This window comes from Acanthopagrus latus, chromosome 16, assembly GCF_904848185.1.
Source record: "Acanthopagrus latus isolate v.2019 chromosome 16, fAcaLat1.1, whole genome shotgun sequence".
NCBI lineage: Eukaryota > Metazoa > Chordata > Actinopteri > Spariformes > Sparidae > Acanthopagrus > Acanthopagrus latus.
The window spans coordinates 3,988,035-4,011,633 of record NC_051054.1 but is presented as its reverse complement, the minus strand read 5'-3'; the positions used below and the strand labels follow the sequence as shown (position 1 = coordinate 4,011,633).

General features: G+C 42.5%; 1 protein-coding gene across 7 annotated transcripts in view; it reads left to right on the top strand.

The window, feature by feature from the left end:
* Positions 1–23,454, top strand: part of dctn1b (dynactin 1b) — a 36,164-nt gene extending 12,710 nt beyond the window's left edge. For 2 of the 7 annotated variants that reach the window (XM_037125436.1, XM_037125432.1), the window contains exons 4-31: positions 1,068–1,099; positions 2,306–2,350; positions 7,756–7,773; positions 10,266–10,286; positions 11,439–11,609; positions 13,497–13,694; positions 13,969–14,173; positions 14,818–14,896; positions 15,291–15,450; positions 15,559–15,663; positions 16,360–16,551; positions 16,653–16,769; positions 17,014–17,166; positions 17,251–17,411; positions 17,520–17,688; positions 17,802–17,870; positions 18,012–18,224; positions 18,380–18,541; positions 18,640–18,771; positions 18,879–19,007; positions 19,092–19,234; positions 19,349–19,506; positions 19,723–19,734; positions 20,443–20,570; positions 20,787–20,973; positions 21,246–21,319; positions 21,414–21,503; positions 21,655–23,454. In XM_037125436.1, the coding sequence (XP_036981331.1) occupies positions 1,068–1,099; positions 2,306–2,350; positions 7,756–7,773; positions 10,266–10,286; positions 11,439–11,609; positions 13,497–13,694; positions 13,969–14,173; positions 14,818–14,896; positions 15,291–15,450; positions 15,559–15,663; positions 16,360–16,551; positions 16,653–16,769; positions 17,014–17,166; positions 17,251–17,411; positions 17,520–17,688; positions 17,802–17,870; positions 18,012–18,224; positions 18,380–18,541; positions 18,640–18,771; positions 18,879–19,007; positions 19,092–19,234; positions 19,349–19,506; positions 19,723–19,734; positions 20,443–20,570; positions 20,787–20,973; positions 21,246–21,319; positions 21,414–21,503; positions 21,655–21,792 (3,461 nt within the window). In that variant the 3' untranslated portion in view covers positions 21,793–23,454. The remainder of the gene's footprint in view (positions 1–1,067; positions 1,100–2,305; positions 2,351–7,755; positions 7,774–10,265; positions 10,287–11,438; positions 11,610–13,496; positions 13,695–13,968; positions 14,174–14,817; positions 14,897–15,290; positions 15,451–15,558; positions 15,664–16,359; positions 16,552–16,652; positions 16,770–17,013; positions 17,167–17,250; positions 17,412–17,519; positions 17,689–17,801; positions 17,871–18,011; positions 18,225–18,379; positions 18,542–18,639; positions 18,772–18,878; positions 19,008–19,091; positions 19,235–19,348; positions 19,507–19,722; positions 19,735–20,442; positions 20,571–20,786; positions 20,974–21,245; positions 21,320–21,413; positions 21,504–21,654) is intronic. The other 5 variants (XM_037125434.1, XM_037125435.1, XM_037125433.1 and 2 more) reach the window with 5 other exon arrangements.
* Positions 23,455–23,599: the final 145 nt, after the last annotated feature.

Below are 23,599 nucleotides of genomic sequence, written 5' to 3'. Positions count from 1 at the left end.
AGGGGTGGCTGTAAATGCTCCCCTGCACCAAAATAAAGATAGAAACATGATTGAAAAAATGTCGCACCAAGTATATTTGTCTAATTTTCTGGTCAAAACATCTTGATGTACTTTATGAGACACAAATACTTAGAAAGTGACATTTATGTGAGCTATAGGGGCTTGTTTTAATACAATATTTACTTGTTGCATTGGCAGTTTTTTCTCCTTGTTTCAAGCATGAAACACCTCCTATTCATTGTTTTTTTTAGTAATTATTGAAGTGGTATTTTTTCCAGTGGATGCTCATCTCCATATTGAAGCCCTTCTCAGACATGGAATATGTAACCCTTTGCTTCATTTTCCAGTTAAAGTGATGCCTCTCAGACAACAGTAACTTTTATAAATCAGTTTGAAAATGACAGAACATATTAGAGAACAAGCCACAATGTTCACCAAACACTGGGGAAAAAAAATATTATAATAATAATTATGAGGAACACACTTTTTTTTAGCTGTGACTGTTATTTTTTTCTTTGCTTGGCATTCATTCATCTGTAGTTGGCGTAACTTGAAATTTTGAGTATTAATGGGGAATGCAAAGTACATTTCATTATAGTGTTGTTCACTCTCTGAATGTTTAACCTTGTGGAGTCTTTACATCAATCTGAAAGCAGTCGATTCAGACGTGCGCCTTGTTGAAAGTAATATGAAAAGATTGTTGCCGTGCGTAGGCGTGAAGTTGACCAGGGCGTTCATTCACACATAAAACCGACATGTTAAATCGCCATTGGATAAAAGAAAAGGGGTCTAAGTGCTGAAATCACTAACACACAAACAACAGCTACTGTCCTCCAGTTTCATCTGAAGGGAGAAAATGGACACAGAGAAACTAATTATAGAGACGTGATTGTGGTGTTGCAGCAGCACAGATCCTGCAGCTCACTGTGCATCTGTGTCAGAGTTGACTCTAATGTGTTTGCACCAGGATGTTTGTGGGACTTTAAACCTTGTAAAAGATGGTGAACACTGATTTGATATGACAGCTCACTTCTCACTTTCTTTGTTTGTCCTTTTTATCACTTCAGAGATCCTGGAGACGCCCAAGTCCACTAAACTGGTGAGTCAGACAACAGATAACACTGCAGCGCGACAGAGAAACAGTTCCCCTGCAGGAAGTCAGGAGCAGATCCGGCTGCACACACCTGGACTCACAAATGGATCCGCTCAAACTCACATACCTGCACACACATGCACACACACACACACACACACACACAGACACACAAACTCTGTGTTATCTCAAGTACCTGCTCATTTGCACATTTGTTTTTAGTATGTTCAGGGTTAAGCGATACTTCCTTTGCTCAATAGTGTGTTATGATTCAGACTATAAGAGATTTAACAAAAATCTTTCTATGCCTGAAATGAACAATACTTTTAGCCTGTGGCACACTGACAATATGCAGCCTAGAGGTAGTAGAGAAGAAACAGACTAAACACTAAACAACTAAATATTATAAATTATGTAGACTCTGGAGATCATAAATCCTTTTTTCCTGCGTACTTTCACGTTCCCTTCCTCCATAATTGAAACCAGATTGAAGATTTATGCAGTATAAAAACAGATGTATTGTTCTTTTAAATCATCCCTGAAAATGTGTTTACCAAGTTGTGTTGAACCCACTCAGATCTTAAATCTTGAGCCAATGTGTCTTTTCTCCTTTCTGACCACCAGAGGGCGACAATTACTTACAAATAAAGTAGTTGTGCTATGCAGACAGATTATTTATTTAAGTGACACAAGTGGAGGAGCTCCCCTGAGATCATTTTAATATTTTAATATAAAGAAACATATAGGAATATTCCCCTTTTATTGCTTTCTAATGGCTCTGTTATAGCTTTATGAATCTGGCTGTATAACCACAAATTAAAGATATAATTCAGAATATTTAGATTTAGCATTTTTGCAGTTGTGCCCATAGATGCAGTCACACTGAATTCCCCAAAGTCTAAAAAAGAATGTGTGTCATGTTACTATATTTTGATTTAATCACTGTGAAGAGAGACACTATTTTAGTGACACATCAGTCATGTTGGACTCATATTTAACAGGATTTTTTATGTGCAGTGTGTGTGAGAATGAGCTGACCGAAGGGATGTTTGTGTGAAAATATGTGTACTGTGTATCCGACTGAGGTCTTTGAAGAGCACCGACTCACTACAAGCCCCCGTCACCTCCAGCATGACAACTCTTGACCTTTAACCTCCACCCTCCCTACTATCCTTCCTCACTTCCTTCCCTTCTTTCCTCCCGACCACGCAGCGAGGAGTGAAGCCTAAAAAGGTGCTGCATGTTTCTCTAACCTCGGTACAGTGGTAATGTTATGACCTGATGATCGTAGTATCCGTGGCTCTGAATGGCCTCGCTGCTGCATGGCGACAGGGCCTCATCCCTCATTTACCCATGATTCCTCTCAGCCCACCGCACCGGCATCCTCTGTGTTTACATGAGAAGAGGTCCAAGTCTTTCCATCATCGTGCCACGTCCACTTCCTGTCATCTGACCTCACCGTGCTCTGTGCTCTGGTCTGTTTGCGTCGATGCAGCTCTGTGGCTCATGGTGTGTGTTTCTGTGTTTGTCCGCTGTCTGTGCATTTAAAGTTGCATGTTGAAGTCAAATGATTCTGGCAGCCGGGTTATGCTTCTTTTAATCTCAAATCCAAAGAGCCTCAAGGAAAACTGTTGTTTTAGTGTTTATTTATTGGAGGAGCACAACAACGTCCATCCAGTAATCAGGTTTTATGAGAATCAGTTCCTCCATGATAAGTTTTTGAAGACATGACGGATCTCTGAGGGGATGTTCAGAGGTTTTAGGAGATTATATTGAAAGACCAGAAGCTGCAGCTGAAGGTACTCGTCAGTTGGCTTAACTTTTTGGCAGTGGTGGTCGCTATTTATCTCTTGTTTCCTCTGCAGTTTCAAATCTGTAGAGTTAAATTACTCACTAGTATAAGAGTGGTGTTAGACATGTGAACGCAATTGGGCTGGTTGGAGGTCATCAGCTGGTTGACTGCTCAGATAATTTTCTATTTCCTGCCTCCCTAATTGTGAGAATTTGCTGATTTCTGTGCCAGCGATAGCTGCAGGCATCATGTTTTCACGTTGTCCATCCATCTTAGAAAAACAGTGAGTGAATTTCTTACAATTTGGCACAAATGTCCGCTTGTTTGAATTCGGTGGTCAAAGGTCACTTTGACCGTACAAAATGTTCATATTTTTGTTCATAGAAGGTCCTGGCTCTGCCCAGGACAGCAATTTGATGTTGCTTGTTCATCTTTCCTTCTTCTTCATCATCTTCTTAGATTTCATTGGCGGATTAAAAACCAAATTTAAAGGAGCATGCCATGTTTGTAAGATGCTATGCTTATTAAGTCAATAAAAGCAATTTGGTTTTGTGTCAATTTATCGCTGTAATTTGGTTAAAGGCCACTAAAATACATTTTCTATTTCCGATTATCTTGAGATTAATTGATGATAAAGTCAAGTGTGCGACCTTCGTGCTATTCTTTTATTGTCAGCTATCAGTAAGGCTTAGCATTTTCATTTTGTATTAAAAATGTGACTATTATAGCTGTTAAAAATAGTTAAAACAGATGATTTGAAAAATATATATAAAAAATCTTAGGATATGGACATAAAATTGAATCAAAACTATCTTTAAACCCTCTACTCTCAGTTTTCTTGAGGAAGTTGGGAGATTTTGTTGAAAAGAAAACAAGGAACGCCTCAACCTAACAGATCTGAATACACAGTACATAGAGTCAACTTTACATGTCCATCTGCAAAATCTTATTCCAGCTGAAAATGCATCGAACAAGAAGGTGTAAAAATAGAATGACAAAATATGATTTAATATATAGTGACTTTAACATTTTATGCTGTGCCACTCGGGGGATTCATCATGAGGTCCAGTGCTCTTTAATAATCACCCTCCGCTGAGTCATACATGCAGGCGTTCCTCTGCTGCGCTGCTTTGAAAATGTCAGACTATGACGGAGGTGAAATCGGCCGCCCTCCCGCCTGCGGAGAACAGACCTGCAGAGTATGGATTTCCTGTCAGCTCGGTTCTACTTTACCGTCTCCTGTTCCGCAGCAGACTGACTTTTAACACCGCGAGCTCAGTTTAGTCTCGAGCAGGAAGCTTGAATATTCTTTATTTCTCCTCTGAGGTTCAACTTAGGAATGTGCAGGGAATAGAGGATGCAGACGAGACAGAAATGTACTTGTAGAGATTAACTGAAGGTATGAATGACATGAAATACTAAATTTAATAGTTCAAACCAAAAAGGAAACTGAGTCTACACCTGCTAGTCCTCCAGCTGAAGGTCAGAGGACACAAAAAACAGCAGTTTAGTGTCCAGATTTCAATTTCAGCCTTCCCATAAGTGTCCAAAGAAAAAGATAGATGAATATTTCTTCTTTTGTTTTTTTAATCCTGAAGTCCATGCAGAGGAGGCACCAGTGTTTGTCTTTAGCTCTGAGTTCCATAGAGCCTTTCTGTCAGACTTGCACACCCCCAGAAAACCTCGACACAATCTTAATAGAAACCCAGGGGTAAAAAATGTCCTGAGAGAATTAGTTAAAGGGGAGGGCAGATGAGCATGCCGCATGTTTAGAGACAATTAAAGCGAGCGAATCACTGACTGAAACATCAAGAAAAGGGACGAGCAGACAGAGAGGATGATGGGATTTCTAAAAAGTTACATCATCTGGTCAAAGCTGCAGGGAACAGAGCAAAATGGACGTTTATATCGCTCCGTTGGGACCCTGGAGCATTAAGCTCCATCCTCAGTGGAGATTACGCACATGCAGAAAACCAAATAAACTTAGATTTTTATTCTTGTGCTGCTGTCCTACGAGATCACATCTTTCTACTAGCAGAGCGCGCTGGGTTCTGCTGCGTTGATGCTTCCTGGGCAGTAATTTTATCCTCTTTTCGTCCTGCTGGAGGCTGCAGGGCAGTGACCTCAGATTCAGCGATCCTCCCTGTGTTTGCTGGGAAAGCAGGAACTTGATCCATCTCCACCCATCCCATCATTCTCTCTGTCTGTCCGCCTCACTACCATCACTTCAGCGGTCCTCTCAGAGCAGCACTTAGTGTGAGAAAGTCAGGGGATTACACAGAAAGATCTTTTAATATTTCAACAGGACAGATTTCCCTTCGCTGCTCTGTAATGGATCTGCGTAAACAGTTTTACTCTGTAGTTCAGCAGACAGGAATCTTGAATTCTGCCTCTCGCTTTCTCATAATAATCCATTTTCAGTTCCTTTAATACTCCCTAGCAAACACTACAGAGTCTGTACTCACTGTGATGTAAGCCTCATTTAGTTTCATCACATCAATCTCAAAACACTTCAGCCAATTCTCATGGCCACAATGTAGAAGTGTTTTCAGGTTTAAAGCTCACAGCTAATCATAGTATCCCCCACTGAATTAATCCTCTTACATCCCTTTTCGCTTCCTGCTGAGCTTCGGGTGACGAGGACGAGATTAGTGGAGCTGAGGAAGATATGATGATAGCTACTCAAACTCCAGCTCTCGGCTGTTAAGGAAAGGATTGACCCACTAAATCACTTTTACACTAAAAACTAATTTCACTACAATCAGTGTTACGACTAAAGCTTGAGGCATATGTTTTATTGAGTAGAAGAAAAAAGACATGCAATGTGTGTACAAAAAGTCATAAAGCTAGAGCAGATAATGAATAAACAACACCCAAAAAGCTTCGAGGCAACACTTGCTAAAGAATCCCACGGGGGACCAACTCCGACCGTTAAATCTGGGGGAAAAAAACTCATTACCAGATGCTCTAAACATTGATTTTAGGGGTTTCTCAAACCAACCTGGGAAATGCGTTTAAGCCGCACAATGGTTGGGAAACCCCTGTAAAGCATTTTGCAAGGATTTGTTCTCCATTATTGGAGGAAGTAACCTGTGTAGAACAAATAAGACCGTTGGGAAATAGGCATATGAGGGTATTTACTGGTGCACGCTTAAGGGATTTTGCTGTAGTTCCAGACCTGCAGATTTCTTCAGTGATCCCAGCACTGTAATCCATGAATAATGGAATGAAATGGCACTCCACCATCATTTACAGGCTTAAACAGTGGATGTGATCACTTGAATATCTCCGGGTGTGTTAAGCCATTGTGGGTAATGTTGCGAATCCACCAGCTCCAAGGCCATATTGGATTTAAAGGGGCACTCCACTGATTCCCAGAGTGGTACTACTCAGCCTGTAAAGCAGCTGCATTTCAGTCCAGATGAAATTTTAAAAAAAGGCATTGTTAAGCACATTCGATCATAACCCCACGTCATATTGTGCACCAACTTGACAATATATACAAAAGAAATTACTAAAATCTATTTCTTTGTATTCTTATACCAAAATCTTATCATATTTTCTTCCTGTAGAACAAGAAATGACATCCTGAACTCATCCACCATCAATCGATATTTGTGCGGTTCAGGCACTCGCTGAAATAGATTAATCTGCTTGTTGGTAACAGGGTGGTAGGTCACTGCGTCTTCAGGGGTTCGCCACCTCAAACCTTGTTTGGTTTACCCACAATACTGCATTTTCAGGCCCGCTGGCTAGAATGTATTCATTTTATGTGACAGCTCCAGATTATGCACAGTGGGCTGCTTCAACAACCACGTGGACGTGGAATTTGTTCTTCATGACTCGGCTGGTTGACTAAAGTTCAAATAGAATCACATAAAATAGCAACAACAATGAATACAAACTATATAAACACGCTAAGACAACAAAAAGAGAACATTTGGGAAAGATGCATCAACATTGAAAGTGAATCCTCTGCACACTGTTTGAGGGAAAGGGGACACAGTATACCTTCATCCAGTTTGTAATAGCAGATCAGGTGTTTCCTCGTCCCGATCTTCAATGTTTTTGTCTCATTTTAATGAACCCAGAGGAGGAGGGCTTTGTGAGTGTTGCTAGGAGACAAGAGAGGCTTGCATCATTTCCCCCCCCCCCCCGCCTCACCTCCGTTAACAGCACCGCCCTCCTCTGTCTCACATCCTCCCCTCTGTCTGTCCCCCGACACCACTCAGTCTCACCCATCCCTCCCTGTCTGTCTGTGGCTGAGGTGGTCATGAGTGGGTGAGCAGCAGCAGCAAGCAAAGGGAGGAGAGAGAGAGAGAGAGAGAGAGGGAGAGGGAGGAGGGTGCACAGTGATGTAATGCAGGAGCAGGGCATTGGCCGGGCTGCCAAATCACAGTGAGCAGAGTGAGAAAGTGTGGGGGGGTGATGAGACAGAGGGGAGGAGGGGAGGAGGAGAGGGAAGGTTAGGGGAGGAGAGGCGTCTCCTGTGAGCAGTAGCAGGTCGGAGGCTCCACGGCAGCGAGATGTCAGAGTCGTAATCGGAGCGGAAAGGAAAGGGAGGCACCGACCGAGGGCTCCGGCGAACGGATTATGAGAGAAGCAGGACATAAAGGAGGACGATAGCAGGAGGAAGGGACGGACGGCGGCAGGGAGGGAGGGGGAGCCTGGGAAAAAATCGTTGCGGCCATTTGCACCACTGCAGCTTCCCGGCCTGAGTGGCTGCCTGTCTTGTTCGGCTTCAGCTGTCTGTCCTAAAGCCGGCATCTGTGGATCGAGCATCTTTCGCTGTTTTATCACCTTCCTCTGTGTGTGTGTGTGTTTCTCGGTGACTGTGTTGTCTTCTTCTCTTGCAAATATGATGAGACAGACTCCTGCACCCCGGAAGGTACAGAACTCCAAATGATCGTCCTTAAATGTTTGGGATGTTGCTGTTATTGTTGTCATCATCCATTTGTTTTGTTGGCAGAGCTGCTGTAAAGGTCATGCCCGAAACTTTCAGTTATTCCTCATTCTGCTTTGATGGGAATCGCCCTTTTTTTTTTTTTCCTCCTTTTGATATTCCCGAGTGGAAGTAGAAGTGTACCTGCAGCTGGGTTGTGCTCTCTTTTGATTTTCCTATTGATTTTTTTTTTGCGAACTCACGTGTCTTCTTTGCAGAGTTATTTCATGTGTGTGCAGCAGCTTCTGTTGTATTTTTCTGTCTATCCTTAATTTGGGCTCAGCTTGCACGAGTCATGCCTTCCACAGCTTTTTATTTCTACGAGGTCAGTGATTTTAGTCTGTCAGGGGAGAATCAAGGGATTTCACTCTTGGTTGCAGATGTAATAAACAGACTGATGCGATGTCAGTACAGCCTGTTCTGTTATCCACTGCACGACACTATGGCTTAAGTAGGCTGTCAGCTCTTATTTGGTACAGCTGTTAGCTCGGGCTAATTTCTGCTGAATGGTCCAGCTCTAATCCAATAAAGAACGATAACTGACCAAAGCGATGGCCGTGCCCAAGAGAGAAACAGAGAGAAACGGTGCGCGTCTGCACAGACCTGGGCTGAAAATTCACTTTTAATGTCATCACCATATAGGGAATGCCTGTGTAGCAGATCTGCAGGTTGAGCTCGCTAAAAAATTGGGTATATATGTATTCAGGTGATACTTTATTCAGATCCATATATTCCTCACAATTTTTCTGATAGTGTCCTAAAATGTTTCCAGGACAGAACAATGTAATATGACAGTGATCATGAGTAAAAACGAGACAAAGTTCAAGTGGTTCTCTTCTGATAAATAATTCAAAAATCACTAAACTAACATAATCGATATTCTGTGACGGAAGAGGAAAATTAATGATTAATAAATGTTTACTTAGGTTTAAAAGAGGCTTATTTCAGTTGTTCTTTCCAGGAAACTTTATTGAAAAAAAGATATAAAGGATTGAGTTGTAACAATATTCATTAATAATCAAACAAAACAGTGATCACTAGAGTAAATGTTGGCAATTTAAGTTTCTGAAAACAAGGATCTGTTGCAATTTTATATTTTTTTATGTTCAGTTTTCAATTTTAAAACCCAGTTGCTTAGGACTGGGACTAGATCTGCTTAAAATACACAGTTCCATTTCCACAATCTTGGCTAAACTGTCCAGATGTCTCTGCAAAAATATCACTTACAGATGTTGAAACCCTGTATTGAACAGTGGTCACTGGCTTGGCAGCTGTCTCGCCCGATGGCCACACCACCACTATTCAAGTAAATGTTAATATACATTAATGTGAACTTGTCATGTTTTTAAAGAAGTCACAGCTTAATTTCTAGAGCTGCGACAGTCAGACAATTGGTCAGTTTGTTTGATAATCGATTGATCGTTCAAGTCATTTTTCAAGCCAAATTGTGCAGGTTACACCTTCTCAAATGTGAGAATTACCTGCTTTTGTCCGTTTTATATCTAAGTAGGTTGAATGTGTTCATGTTTTGGACTGTACGTCTGACTAAAGACATTTAAAGAAGTCAACTTGGACACTGGCAAACTACTTTTCCTCAAATAACAGACTAAAGATTGTAAAAATGTTTTGGCTTGCAGAGAAACCAGATCTTGAGATGAGTTCTCTCGTGGAAATCAACTAAAAATAGAGATGCAGATTTTTCCTTGAGAGCACAGTACACTGTAAGTGTTTGCTTTGATCGTCTTAGAATAAATTGTGGGATTATCTCCTCTTCCTTAGGATTCTCTCTGTTGTCCTCTACAGCCAATCTCTCCTTCTCTAAGCAGTTTAACTCAAACATTTATAAGAACTCGGTTAAAAAGATGCAACGCAGATCTGGTGGCTGGACTCCTTTTTAGAAATCAGATAAGAACAAAGAGTGGATATCTCTCCGCACACTTCACTGATGATCCACTCAGCCAGCCGTCTGTGCAGCGTGTCTGAAACAGGCGATGTAGCAGGATAACAAGCTATTATCCCAGTATGAGCAGCAGCACAACAGCTCTGGTTTCAGATGAACCTGCTGCGTCCCCCGAGACACAATGCAGTCATTTAGGTCACAGCAGCCGTACCAGCCACTGTGTCCATGTTGTTACTGAGGGTTTTTTTTTTTTTTTGGTCACGTGGGTGGAAGAGATGAGGCTCTGGAGACCAGCGAGGACACGAAGGAAAACAAAAGGAGAAGAGATCTGTAGGGATGTGACATGATAATGGATTTGTTGTTGTCAGTCTGAGAAGTTTCATCTTCCACTCATTTCGTCCTTCTGTCTGTGATTTCCAGTTTAATATGAACTTTGCCTTGAATCACTAACCCTGGCTGTTTGTTTCCTTCCCTTCCCTGATCCTCCTCCTCCTCTTCCTCCTCCTCCTCTTCTTCCTCTCCTCCCTCTGCTCCTCAGACCACGGCCAGAAGGCCCAAGGTGAGCCCAGTCTTCAAAGTCTTCAGGGCTTCCCATTTCAGTCATATCAGTCTGAATTTTATTTACATTTTTTCTTTTATACGTGTGATTGCTTTTTCACTTCATGCAGCAGTTTGTGTGTGAGTGTTTGAGTGAGTGTTGCTGAGACAGTAGTGACAATACATCACCAGAGACGACATCCTTTTTGTCTTCGTTAGAGGATTCACAATTTTGGTGCCAACATTTTTCTACTTACATCGCTGTTTTCCTTTATTTCATCCTTCTTATTTTGGACGTCTTCACATTTATATTCACAGCACAGATTCATGTGTGATTCATGTTTTTGTTTTTAATGTCTCAAATGTCTTTTTTTCTCCCGTAGTTACTGTTTCTTTTGCTCAGTTGTTTTGTTTGTTCCATGGCAGTTTCAGCATATTAATGGCTTTGTTTGCTTTCTAATATTGTTTTTTTTATCATTTCATTATGGTTATTATTTGTAAATCAGATGTGGTCATGATGGAGGTCCAATGAAAAATTGGCAAATGCAAAAATGAAGAGTTAGATAGTGAACATTTTCACAGTTTCATACTGTTTTGCTTTGTTTATATTTGGCGGACCCTGCCACCTTTCTAGCTTCAAACAGTGTCATGGGGTCTTTATTTTCCCCGGAGAAGCATTTATCAAATATTCCAGAGTTTGTATTATCACCATTTATAAATATTGGTTAGTCAGTGCAAAACAAGTGTTTTTATGATTACATGGACGTTAGTATTCTTGTTATGATCAGTCAGAGTATCCTGGTTCTCTATTGAGGCGTGTACTAAACATAATTTCATGCCAGATTTGCGAGTGCTTCATCAGTTTGAGTGATTTAGTCCTCAGCAAGTGAAGCATGAACAATATAATGATGCTAAGCACACAAAAATGAAAAGGATAGTGTGACTAGCAGAGCATAAATCGAAACTAAAAAATTCTTAAATCCTCAGCTATTGGATTTCAGTCCGTTCTAATTTGTTTCCCAAAGCCAACGCTGACGTCCTTGAAAAGTATTCACTCAACAACCTCCATTATGGCCACTATTACATCCTCAGACAGCTATTTATACTGCGCGGGATCTTTTCACTGTCTTTCTATCCAGATTTCTAAAGGTTTCTATTTTCTTTGTTTCTGTAGCAGCCCACCCGACCTGCTGGAGGGAAGGGGGCTGCGTCCGGCTCGGCCTCGGCCTCAGCTGGGGAGATGAGCAGCAGCGAGCCCAGCACGCCGGCTCAGACCCCTCTGGCTGCTCCGGTCATCCCCACCCTCCACTCCCCTGGAAACCCTCCGGCGCCCGTCCCCAGCAAGGTCTGCGTCAGCTCTAAAAAATATCTCGCTGCAGTTCACAGTGTAGCAGATCTGATGTTTTACAGTCAGTGTGAAGTGAGAAAGTCTGCCTGCCACTGAGTTAAGAAACATGTTGCATCCACCAGATAGAGGGATAGTTCTGATTTGTTTTACATGTAGTAACCAGCTGACTCAGCCAGCTATGAGGACACATTTTCTCTCCTTTAAAACCACAAACTACACATCTTCAATCAGGAATCAGATTGATTAGATTGAATCAGATTGCCTGGTTTTTCGATCTTGTTGGCACAGTGAGTAATGTGTTACAAAACCACAGAGCACGGCGTGCCAACAACATCAGAAACGCCTCAACACTCGGTGAATAAGCAGCAGCGGTAGTAGTCGAGGTGTGGGAGTTAAATTAGAGCTGACATTTCTTTGCTATAGCTTCTATAAATACACACGGTTTTTGACACAGCTGTCAATTTCAATTGGTGTCATCCAAGAGTCATCGGCCATCATCAGAGGCCATAACTGGCATCTAACAATACATTAGGCAACGTGCTGAAAACTCGAGACATTTCAGTCCAATAAATAAATAAAAAAAAAAATACACAAACCATGAGGTTATTATTTCTAATGTAGTGCCAGTCTGTTAGTTATATAATCCATTTCCCCACTTACCTACAAACAGAACATCCTTTTGATGGTTACAGATGTTCATTTTCATTTTTTTCCTAGTCCCGCCTTTAATTCTGTAACTTTGTGACATCACAGTATGTCACCTTGTCACACGTTTACGCATTTTAAGCCTATATTTTATGGTAGAAGTGAAGCCAACTGGAAGCTGCAGGAGACACAGGGGACGTGTTTTTTGAGCATTAATCCATTTAAGACTATTCAAGTAGTGACCCAAAATATAAATTCTGAACCTGAAAATGAGCATCTGTCTCATTTGAATAAGTCAATAACTGGAGATAACGAGAAAATGTCAGTAATCAGTAATTGCTGAAGTGATTAGCTCTGGAGCACACAGTCAATTAAGCACGATTAAGAACCAGTGCGTGACCAAATGCTAGTCAGTTCGAACCAGTAAAGTGGCTTAATGTTCTGTTAATTCGTTAATCAGAGAACCGGGGACAGATTGAATCTGTTGCAGCCGACAGAGCGAAGCAACATGTATGAAAATGTCACGTTTTATCACATTAACATTTAGCAAAAGTCAGCTGTTATTTGGTCTTTAATTTTTTACGGCGGATGTGATCGGTCTGATTCATATTTTATCCCCTCAGGAGGACGTCGCTATGGAAACACAGGTGCAGTGATGTGGCGTGATGTGATGTTTTCTGCTCTTGATACTGACGTGTTGTTTTCCTCTCACTAACATTTTTAACGAGATGTCAGAAGTGTGACTTCTAGGCTTTAATTGGTGTGAGGTGACTCTGTTTCTGTTACAGGCTGCAAAAAAAAAAAAAAAAAAAACTCATCTATTGCCAGATTGATATTGTCGGTGTGCACTTCCCGAAAAGGCATGTGTGTGTCTTTTTCGCAGACTTTCTCGTGTCTACAGGTGGAGTCACTGCATGGCAAGTGAAATTGAAGCGTTCTGTCTAACACATACAGAGACAAAAGTGCTGTCAGAGTGAAAGCTTTGTACGTGATATATTGCTTTCATTATTCGCTGAGAAGAAACCTGAAAGTGAATCGATTAAAGAAACATTAAAGAATGAAAAACTGGAGCAATAGAGTGAGGTTGAAACCTCCTTTCATGTTTTGGAGCGCTTTTACTTTGTTAAAATGTGCGATTACCTCAACATCCTGCACCAGTAATGTGTTGAAACTAATTAAAATGCTACTTTTCCTCCCATCTGTCCTTTTAACTGATCCTCGCCGCCGTCCTGTATCCAGGAGGAGGAGGCGCTGCGTGGTCAGGTGAAGGACCTGGAGGAGAAGCTGGAGACACTGAAGATGAAGCGGACGGAGGACAAAGCCAAGCTGAAGGAGCTGGAGAAGCACAAGATCCAGCTGGAGCAGCTGCAGGAGTGGAAGAACAAGATGCAGGAGCAGCAGGCCGAGCTGCAGAAACAGCTGAAGGAGGCCAAGAGGGTAAGAAGCAACAGACGGACGAGCGTATGAGTAGATGGACGGGTAGATGTTGCTGATTATAGAACCATTTTTATGACCAGTGACAGGTAATCATGTTTTCATCTAAGAACAATACTATTGTCAGAATGGAGGAGACAAACGCACACAAATAAAACATTTTTGCAGATTAAATATTTGCACAATTGCCAGCCACACCCAGCAGCAAAAAAAAAAAAATGTATCTTGAGAAAAGATTTTATTCAAATGTCCATAACTGTATTTTTTTTCTCTGTAGGAGGCAAAAGAGGCCCTGGAGGCGAAGGAGCGTTACGTGGAGGAGATGTCGGACACGGCGGACGCCATCGAGATGGCCACGCTGGATAAGGAGATGGCCGAGGAGAGGGCGGAGTCTCTGCAGCTGGAGGTCGACTCGCTCAAGGAGAAAGTGGACGAGCTCACCATGGACCTGGAGATCCTCAAGCACGAGATCGAGGAGAAAGGTGCTGACAGAGAAGAAGAGATGCTGTTTTTAACTTTTTATTTTTATTGTTACATCCATCAACTTACAGACAACGTTAGACGGTCAAAGTCGTCAACATCAAACTTTACTTGAATGTAAAAGTTCACAACGGTTCAGTACAACAACATCAGTCTTTCTGCTTTAATTTGTTTATTTTATACCTTTAAGGCTGTTAAAAAATAAACCTGCACTGTAAGTTGTCTAAAATAGAATGAAATGTTTAAAGTGTTCTGTACAGAAGGGCGCAAAATGAAATAATTCAGTTTCTGTCCGTGAAATTTGATCTCTCACTCTCCTGTTCAGTTCCTATCAAGTAGCACAAGAGGATAAATCTGTCAGGCTTTAATGTGATCAGACTGCTGAAGGAGTGCAGAGAGAGTCAGTCTTCGGTGACCTCTGAGTGCAGCATGATGGCGGCTGATTTATCGATTTCTTTACAGCAAACAGTGATCAGAGCCAACTCAAGAGAAAAGCCCCATTCCTTTAATTAAAATATTCCATGTTCTCTTTTGGCAATAACATGCAGCAACATCAATTCTCTTCAAGTGTCATTTGGTCACATAAATTAAAAGTTGAAGTCGTTCTTGGTCTTTTAAAAACTTTCCATGTTTTTTGGGTTTTCAGGTTCAGACGGTGCCGCTTCCAGTTATCACGTGAAACAGCTGGAGGAGCAGAACGGCAGACTGAAGGAAGCGCTGGTCAGGTAGGTGTGTCGACGCTTCCTTAAATCAACTCTAGGGCTGCAAGAAATGATTATTTTTATTGTCAATTGACCTGCATCATTTCCTTGACATGAAAAATGTCAATCAGTGTTTCCCAAAGCCTAAGATGACGTCTTGTTTTGTCCACAACCAAGAGATGTTCAGTCATAGCGAAGGAAAGAGACCAGAACATATTCACCTGTAAAAAGCTGGAATCTGATAAATGTAGACTTTCCTTTCCAAGAAAAATTACTTAAATCGATGAAAAGCAGATCTAGTGGCTAATTCTAATTCTAAAAGTTGGGGAGAATGACAACAGACAATAAATAGAGATAAGAGAGAAAAGGAGAGAGAAGTTCTTGATCCAGATGTTGATGCTTTTCTTGTTTTTGTCAGGATGCGTGACCTGTCTTCATCAGAAAAGCAGGAACATGTGAAGTTGCAGAAGCAGATGGAGAAGAAGAACGTGGAGCTGGACACTCTGAGGAGCCAGAAGGAAAAACTGCAGGAGGAGATGTCAGCAGCAGAGAAGACCATCGACGAGCTGAAGGAACAGGTCAGTGTTTTACAGTGACGACGATCTGCCTGTTAATGTGTTCAGAGGAGATCCGTGGAGATGCCAAGGAGACAAATAATAACCTCTATTTCTGATGCTTTGTTTCAGGTGGATGCAGCTTTGGGGGCGGAGGAGATGGTGGAGATGCTGACCGAGAGGAACCTGGACCTGGAGGAGAAAGTGCGGGAGCTGAGAGAGACCGTCACTGACCTGGTGAGTGGAAGTCATCAGTCTCAGTGACGGCAGACGTGTTCAATGAAATTAAATTAACAGAAAACACAGAGTTGATCCAGTTCTTAATTTAAAAACCAATGACTGAAGACTCGTTCATTTCCTGCTCCGACCCTCTGAGTATTTATAGGACTGAGGTCAGAGAAAAATTAAAGTGCCACAGTCTGCTGACTCATTTCATTATCGATATGGGATCATGGTCATTAATATGCATGTGCTGCCCTCTGGTGTTTGTAGTCTCTGCAGTCATTGTTGAGTTTTTATTTTAATTTGATTGAACTTCTGTTTTGAACTCGATCAAAACAAATGTTGCTTTAGAGGAAACCCGACTGGTTTGTCCTTGTTTCAGGCAGAAGTCATCAACTATGGTAAATGCAGGATTTTAATAATAATGGCATCTTTAAAAACATTATGAGGGCATGAGAGCACATCAAAGTAACAAACAAAACAAACTATGTTCAGGAGTCAGAATAATTTTAGATATTACCAGTTTGTTTGCAATAAACAGAGGATGAGTCAGGTAGTTAGTGTGAAAAGCATCTACAGCAGCGCCACATACAGAAACACAAACTTTACTTCCAAAATCTGAAAAACAAGCAATAATTAAAATTGTCAGTAGTGATCATAAAAGGTTCCCAGTAAAGGACCTTGTTGGATTTTCATTGTCTTGCTCTTCAGGAAGCTATTAATGAGATGAACGACGAGCTGCAGGAGAACGCCAGAGAGACGGAGCTGGAGCTGAGGGAGATGTTGGATCTGGGTGCTGCGAGAGTCCGAGAGGCTGAGAAACGAGTGGAAGCTGCTCAGGAGACGGTCGCTGATTACCAGCAGACCATCAAGAAGTACCGAGAGCTCACAGCTCACCTGCAGGTACACTGTTAGTTTTTAATGTAGCGTATCGAGCAAGTTGTTCGATCACACATGTTTCTGTCTAATGCTGCGCCCTGATCCTGCCTTTGCGTTCTCCGCAGGAGGTGAACAGAGACCTGACCAGCCAGCAGGAAGCCTCAGCAGAGCTGCAGCAGCAGCCGCCTGCAGAGATGTTCGATTTCAAGATTAAATTTGCAGAGACGAAGGCGTACGCCAAGGTCAGAGACAGAAAGAGCTCTGTGGTCTGAATAATGAGGAAGTCTGATAACGTTAAATGTGATTCTGTATCAGTCTGAATGTCCTTTTTTCACCTCTCTTTTGATTTAGAGTTTGTAAAGTCAAAACTTTGAAAGTTTTAAGTTTGCACAAGATTCTAAGTGAGGGTCCGTATATTATTTTGTCTGTGTTGTGTTTAATCTTGTGTGTGTGTGTGTGTATGTGTGTGTCTATATTTGTGTCCAGGCCATTGAGATGGAGCTGAGGAAGATGGAGGTGGGTCAGGCCAACAGACACGTCTCTCTTCTGACCTCCTTCATGCCCGAGTCCTTCCTCCGTCACGGCGGAGACCACGACTGCATCCTGGTGCTGCTGCTCATCCCCAGACTCATCTGCAAGGTAAACACTTTACTTTCATGACTACATTTCCTCCAATAGACGAAGAAGGACGACAGAAATAAAAATCTGTTTGTGTGTCTGCAGGCCGAACTGATCAGCAAACAGGCCCAAGAGAAGTTCGACCTGAATGAGAACTGTGTGGAGCGAGCGGGACTCAAGGGAGCTGCCGGGGAGCAGCTGAGCTTCGCTGGCGGTTTGGTCTACTCGCTCAGTCTGCTGCAGGCCACGCTACATAAATACGAGCAGTATGTTTCATTAGGGTCCATAAAAATCAAGAATACACAGCAGGAGAGAGTCCGAGCACTTAAAAATAAATGTGTTTGCTTATGTTGCCCTCTGTGTTTGTGTTTAAGGGCTCTGGATCAGTGCTCTGTGGATGTCTATAAGAAGATCGGCTCTCTGTACCCGGAGATGAGCGTCCACGAGCGTTCTCTGGACTTCCTCATCGACCTGCTGCACAAAGACCAGCTGGACGAGACGGTCAACGTGGAGCCGCTCACCAAGGCCATTAAATACTATCAGGTACACACAAACACGGATGATTATTTCTGCTAAATGTAATGAAGCAGAGATTTGACATGAAGAGGATATATTGCATTCAGGTCCACTTATCGATGTTAATACATCTTCCTCAGCACCTGTACAGTATCCACCTGGCAGATCAGGACGAGGAGTGCACCATGCAGCTGGCTGATCACATCAGAGTGAGTATCAACATCAACATCAGGACAAAGGTCCCACCTCATACTTTGAAATAAAATTAAAAAGACCAGTCAAGCAGCTCGTGTTGTGACAGTGTATATGAAGTTTAAACAGCTGTGGATCTTGCCGCTGTCCCTGTGCAGTTTACCCAGAGTGCCTTGGACTGCATGGCGGTGGAGGTCGGTCGCCTGCGGGCGTTCCTGCACGCCGGTCAGGAGAAGGCCGACCTCGCCGTGCTGCTGAAGGACCTGGAGACGTCCTGCAGCGACATCCGACAGTTCTGCAAGAAGATCCGCCGCAGGATGCCCGGAACCGACGCGCCGGGAATACCAGCGGCACTCAGCTTCGGACAGCAGGTATCCACGGCAACAGAACCCCTCAACTTGGACAACTGTTACTGTTTCTATTACTTTATCATTAATGGATAGAAAATAAATTTCTCTTCAGTGGAATAAATTTTAATTTTCACCCCGTTGTGATAACTCTAGTCTTGCTGATGTTTGTCCTGCAGGTGTCAGACACCCTCTCAGACTGCAGGAAACACCTCACCTGGGTGGTGGCCGTGCTGCAGGAGGTTGCAGCGGCCGGAGCTCAGATGATGTCGCCTCTCGGTGAACAGGAGGGGCTGTCGGCCGTCAAACTGGAGGACGTGGCGTTCAAGGCAGGAGAGCAGGTACACAAAGTGATACTTCAGTATATCTGTGATGGAAATGGCACAAACGCTGTTCTGTGAACTGCTCTGGTTATAAAATATCTCACTATCATTTTCAGATCTATGGATCCCAGGGCGCCAACCCCTACGAGTGTCTGCGGCAGTCATGCAGCATCGTCATAGCAACCATGAACAAGATGGCCACCGCCATGCAGGAGGGAGAGTATGACTCAGAGAAGCCTCAGAACAAGGTGATTCACTCTGACGTGATTTCTCTCAGCTGTGGTTTTTGCTTCTGACAGAAGGATTAGAAGTTCAGAGATTAGAGTTTTGAGGTCATTCTGTTGTCACCCCTCAGAACCCTCCACCCGTGGATGTGCGATCAGCGGCTCTCCGAGCTGAAATCACTGATGCCGAAGGCCTCGGCATGAAGCTGGAGGACAGAGAGACGGTCATCAAAGAGCTGAAGAAGTCTCTCAAGATCAAGGTGGGTGAACACACACCTTTCTCCCTGCAAATTCACCGAGAATAAAAACACAGAACTGCAGAGTCATTGTGTTCGTGTTTTCAGGGAGAGGAGCTGAGCGAGGCGAACGTCCGCCTCAGCCTGCTGGAGAAGAAGCTCGACAGTTCCTCCAAAGACGCAGACGAACGCGTTGAAAAGATTCAGACTCGACTGGACGAGGCTCAGACTCTGCTGAAGAAGAAAGAGAAGTGAGAGCCGACCGTAGATTCAGACGGTAAAGTCATGTTCTGTAACAGAAGTCTGCAGCTGTGTCATGTTCTCCTTCCTCCTCCTCCTCCTCCTCCTCCTCCTCGTCTCTGCAGGGAGTTTGAGGAGACGATGGACGCCCTGCAGGCCGACATCGACCAGCTGGAGTCGGAGAAGGCCGAGCTGAAGCAGAGAATCAACAGCCAGTCGAAGATGGACGGGAGAGGAACCGGCCCGTCAGGAATCGCCTCCATCGTCACAGGAATAGCAGGAGGTAAAGAATTACTACACATGATCAACTTATCTCAGAGCTGTTTGTAGATGTATGAAGTATTTTCACTTTTGAACCATTTTCTGGTTATTTATCATCACTTAAACTCCAACGACTGTTTTTAATTCCACCTTTTGACCCTAACAACCTAAACACCTCCTCTTTGTCTTCACTCTTTTCTCCTTGTATGACTTCTTTTTAAATCTTTTACTTCTGCAGAGGAACAGAAAGGTATCTACTCCTGTTGTTGATTCTGCATGCTAAAATTAATGATGAATTAATCATGCATGGTTTGACTGCAGTTGAATACATGCACGTTTTTTTTTTTTCTTTCTTACACATCATTTCAAGTCTTTATAACAAATAAATCCAGGACATATCTCCCATACTAGTTATCTATCTTACTTTAGTACAGCACAGTATGATGGAAACGGATATTAAATGGAATTTAATGTGGAACTTAAATCTACCGGGTTGAATCTGCAGAAACTCTGTTATTAAACCGTTAAGACTGAGAATGTTGTTAATATTCATCACGTAAGTTTTTTTTTTCATGGCATGTACATCATCTTCGTGCATGATCTTAATCAGTATTTTGCTAATTCTGCGAGTCAAACATGAACATCGATATTATTTATAAAACATATTGGAGCAGAAAAAACTGAACGATGATAGTTTGACGTCCTCTGGACAGTTGAATCAGTATGAATCAGCATGACAGTCTAAAAATACTCCTGCAGGCAGAAGTCCTTACTTTGGTAATATTTAGTATAGTAGCATTATCAGCTGCAGCTGAATGGCTCCTGTCAGGGTGGAGCTGGCAGAACATTGTTTGTTTGTACGTTTGGACTATAAAGAAAGTTTATCAGGAGCGTTTAATGAATGCAAACACTCACAGGTTTGGTTCCTGTTCTCTCTCTCTCTCTCTCACTCCTGCAGCGAACATGATGTCCAGCGTCGGCTCAGGTTCGGGTGTCCAGGTGATCGACTCTCCTCTGCTGACTCAGCAGATCGAAGCTCAGAGACTCTGCATCAAACACCTGAAGAACGAGAACAACAGACTGAAGGTACAAGTCTCCTCTAAACCACCTCAGTGCCTGAGCTCTTAAACAGAATTCACTCTTTTCTTCATGATGAATCCTCAGAGACGTGAGGAAATAGTTACACTTGTTAAAAAAAGGAGAGAAGTCACTTTAAAATCAGCTAATATAAGTTTATAGATCGATCCTTGTTGTTGCTGTCATGTCTGTATTAACGAGCGTCCGCGTCTTTTCCCCTCTCAGGCTGAGAAGATGCGCGCTCAGCTCGCCTCCCTGCCTCCTCTTCACGTGACCAAACTTCCCTCCAGAGACGGAGGACGTCCCGAAGTGCTCTCCAGCGCCCTCTATCGCAAAACCGACCAGCTCCTGGAGACTCTGCTGCAGATGAGTGCCAACGTCAAGGTGGTGGACATCACCGGGAAATCTCCAGGTGAGTGAGTGCACTATTAAGCAAGCGGGTTTGTGTCCTGTGTTTGCCTCCCTGAGTGTACAGTTTTAGTTTGATTTAGCATGTTGGCTTGTTTCTTGACTCTCAGACTTAGTTGTTAGACTTCTGGTTGGTGGAGCTTTTAGAGCTGCCAGAATCCAAAAACTACACTCTCTCCTCTCAATCATCAAATCTGTCGTTACAGAGAGAAAAAGACTTGGTGGTTAGAAATGTAAACACTCACTTGAGGAATAACTGTTTTTTTTGTCCTGCAGTGACACCTAGTGCTCAGCTCCTGGAACAGACGGCTAGATTACAGTCCCTGAGCGACACTCTGGGCCGACTGAAGGTAAACACATCTTCACACCCCCACTGAACAAGTAAACACTCACCCAAAGATCAGTTAAATTCAGATGTCCTCCTCCACATCTCTTCTCTGTCAGGATGAAGTAGCTGAGCACGTCGTCAACCACCAGCCCGGAGCTCGAGTGTCGTCTGATTTTGCGACGTTCCCTTCGACCACGTTTGTCAAGGTGAGTGCAGCTACAAGACAAACTGTCACAGCTCATCATTTGTTTATTTTCTTGATAGTTTACAGAAGGGAATGACTCAGGACTCAGGGGCCTCAACCCACTTTCTACCCTCTCTCAGCTGATCTAACTCTCAACTCTTTCCTGTCTTTAGGCGAAGGAGGAGAAGCAAACCGACTCGGTGCTGGTGGGTCGGGTCATGGTGCCGTGTCCCCGCGGTCAGGAGCAGATCCACCGCCTCGTCCTGTCACAGTGTCAGCTGCAGAGAGTTCACAGTCTGCTGCGGACCTGAGCTACACCCGCCCTGTAATCCTGCCTGCTGCACCAACAAAACACCACCACCACCATCACCACCTCTCGTCATCAGCTTGGCAGCCTGGTCTCCACTCCAGGGCCAAACAAGTCAGACCAGGAAGTAAAAATCATGACTCCATCTTCATTTCTTTTCACCAGAAAAAGAAGAAGAGATATCATGACTGCACTGCTGCATGCTGCCCAAGACTCACTGTATTTCATTTTAGTTTATCAGACTTGTGTTTGGCCCTGGTGTGGAACCTGCAGTGTGCTTTGAATTAGGCCACAACGTTGGATGTCGCTTCATGTTTCTATGTTACACTATCGGCGCTACACAGGAGAGGAGAGATGTGTTGTGAATTTTAATCTGGTGTCACTGTTGTGTGCTCCGTTTTTATAACTTGACTGTCTAAAGGGAAAGAAGGAATATGTACGGAAGCCCTGAGAGGTAAATAAGGAAACAAACTCTAGTGATCTATATTTTAAAGTCTGAACGCGTGAAGAATTTAAACATTTTTGCCAGTATAATATTTTAAGTTATTGATGTAGTGAAACAGGCGGGGACAAAAGTTTTAATTTTTTCTTGGGTTGTGATTTTTTGTTTTCATCTACAAAAACAGGCAGGGAGAAGTCTTGCAAGGTTTATTGTTTTGTTTACTTTTTAAATCTATTTTATCGGTGAAACAGTTTGGTTGAGTCAGTTGAACAATTTAAATCAAATGTTAAAAATCGATCACTAAAGGGTTTTGGTTTTTTTTTCTCAGGGCTTCCGTAATTATTTGATTTAGAAATTACACTGAAAAAAAAAAATAATTTGTCCATTTAAAGTCGTGGGCGTTTTACTGTGGTTTGATCATAGAGACTTTTTGCACATATTTAACAAGTCATGAGTGACAAAAGAACAAAGTCCTGCACATTTGCTTTGTTGCTTCGAAGACGTTTTGCTGGCAGCTTGATGAGAAAATCATTTTGGAAAGAAGAAGAAAGATGCAAGAAAACTACAGAACATGTTGAGGATTTTTTGTGTTTTTGATGAAAATCTTGTTGGACTGCACAGAACAAATGAAGCTGATTAACCTCAAGGGATCTACTGTGGAAAAAAAAAATTGTTTATTTAAAAAAAAAAAAACAGAAGAAGCATTAATATGATTTAAATTATTTAGTATTTATTACACTCGTGGTGTAAATTCCTGTACGCTGATACCATCTTCTTTTACATGCTTGATGTAAAATGAAATGCCGGTTGTGTTGGTGAAGTTACTGAATTATCCACAAACAGACTGTATTACCTGTTGCTGTTTCAGACTTTGTCCGAGCCTTAAACCTGCAGAGAGCCTCGAGCTGAAGAGCGGTCACCTGCCTTATTTTTTTGATTCGTTTAGACCAAACCTCGTTTGAAGCAAAACTACATCTTTGCCAAAGAATCTTTGTTTCTCTCTCACCACATTTGCCACGGCTGATTTTTAAGGCTTTTAGTTTTAATCCGTGCTAATTATTGTATTTATGATCTGTTAGAATATTTATGTTTACACTGTTATGGCTTGAAGTTTAATTTAATTTAATTATTGGGCATAGTGCATCTACTTAATTGTAGTTTAAGAGGAAAATGCAGCTTATTTATTCATTCTGTTATTTATGTGTTGTCTCAGTGAGCAGCTGATGTACTCGACCTGCAGCTTGTCTAACTCGTCTTACAGTTTCCTCGTGTGGCTTCCTGCTCTTGCACAACCAATAACTGATCAATAAAAGACATTAATGCCAGTGTATCTTTCTGGGTCTTCACTGTCATCAATCAAAACATGAAA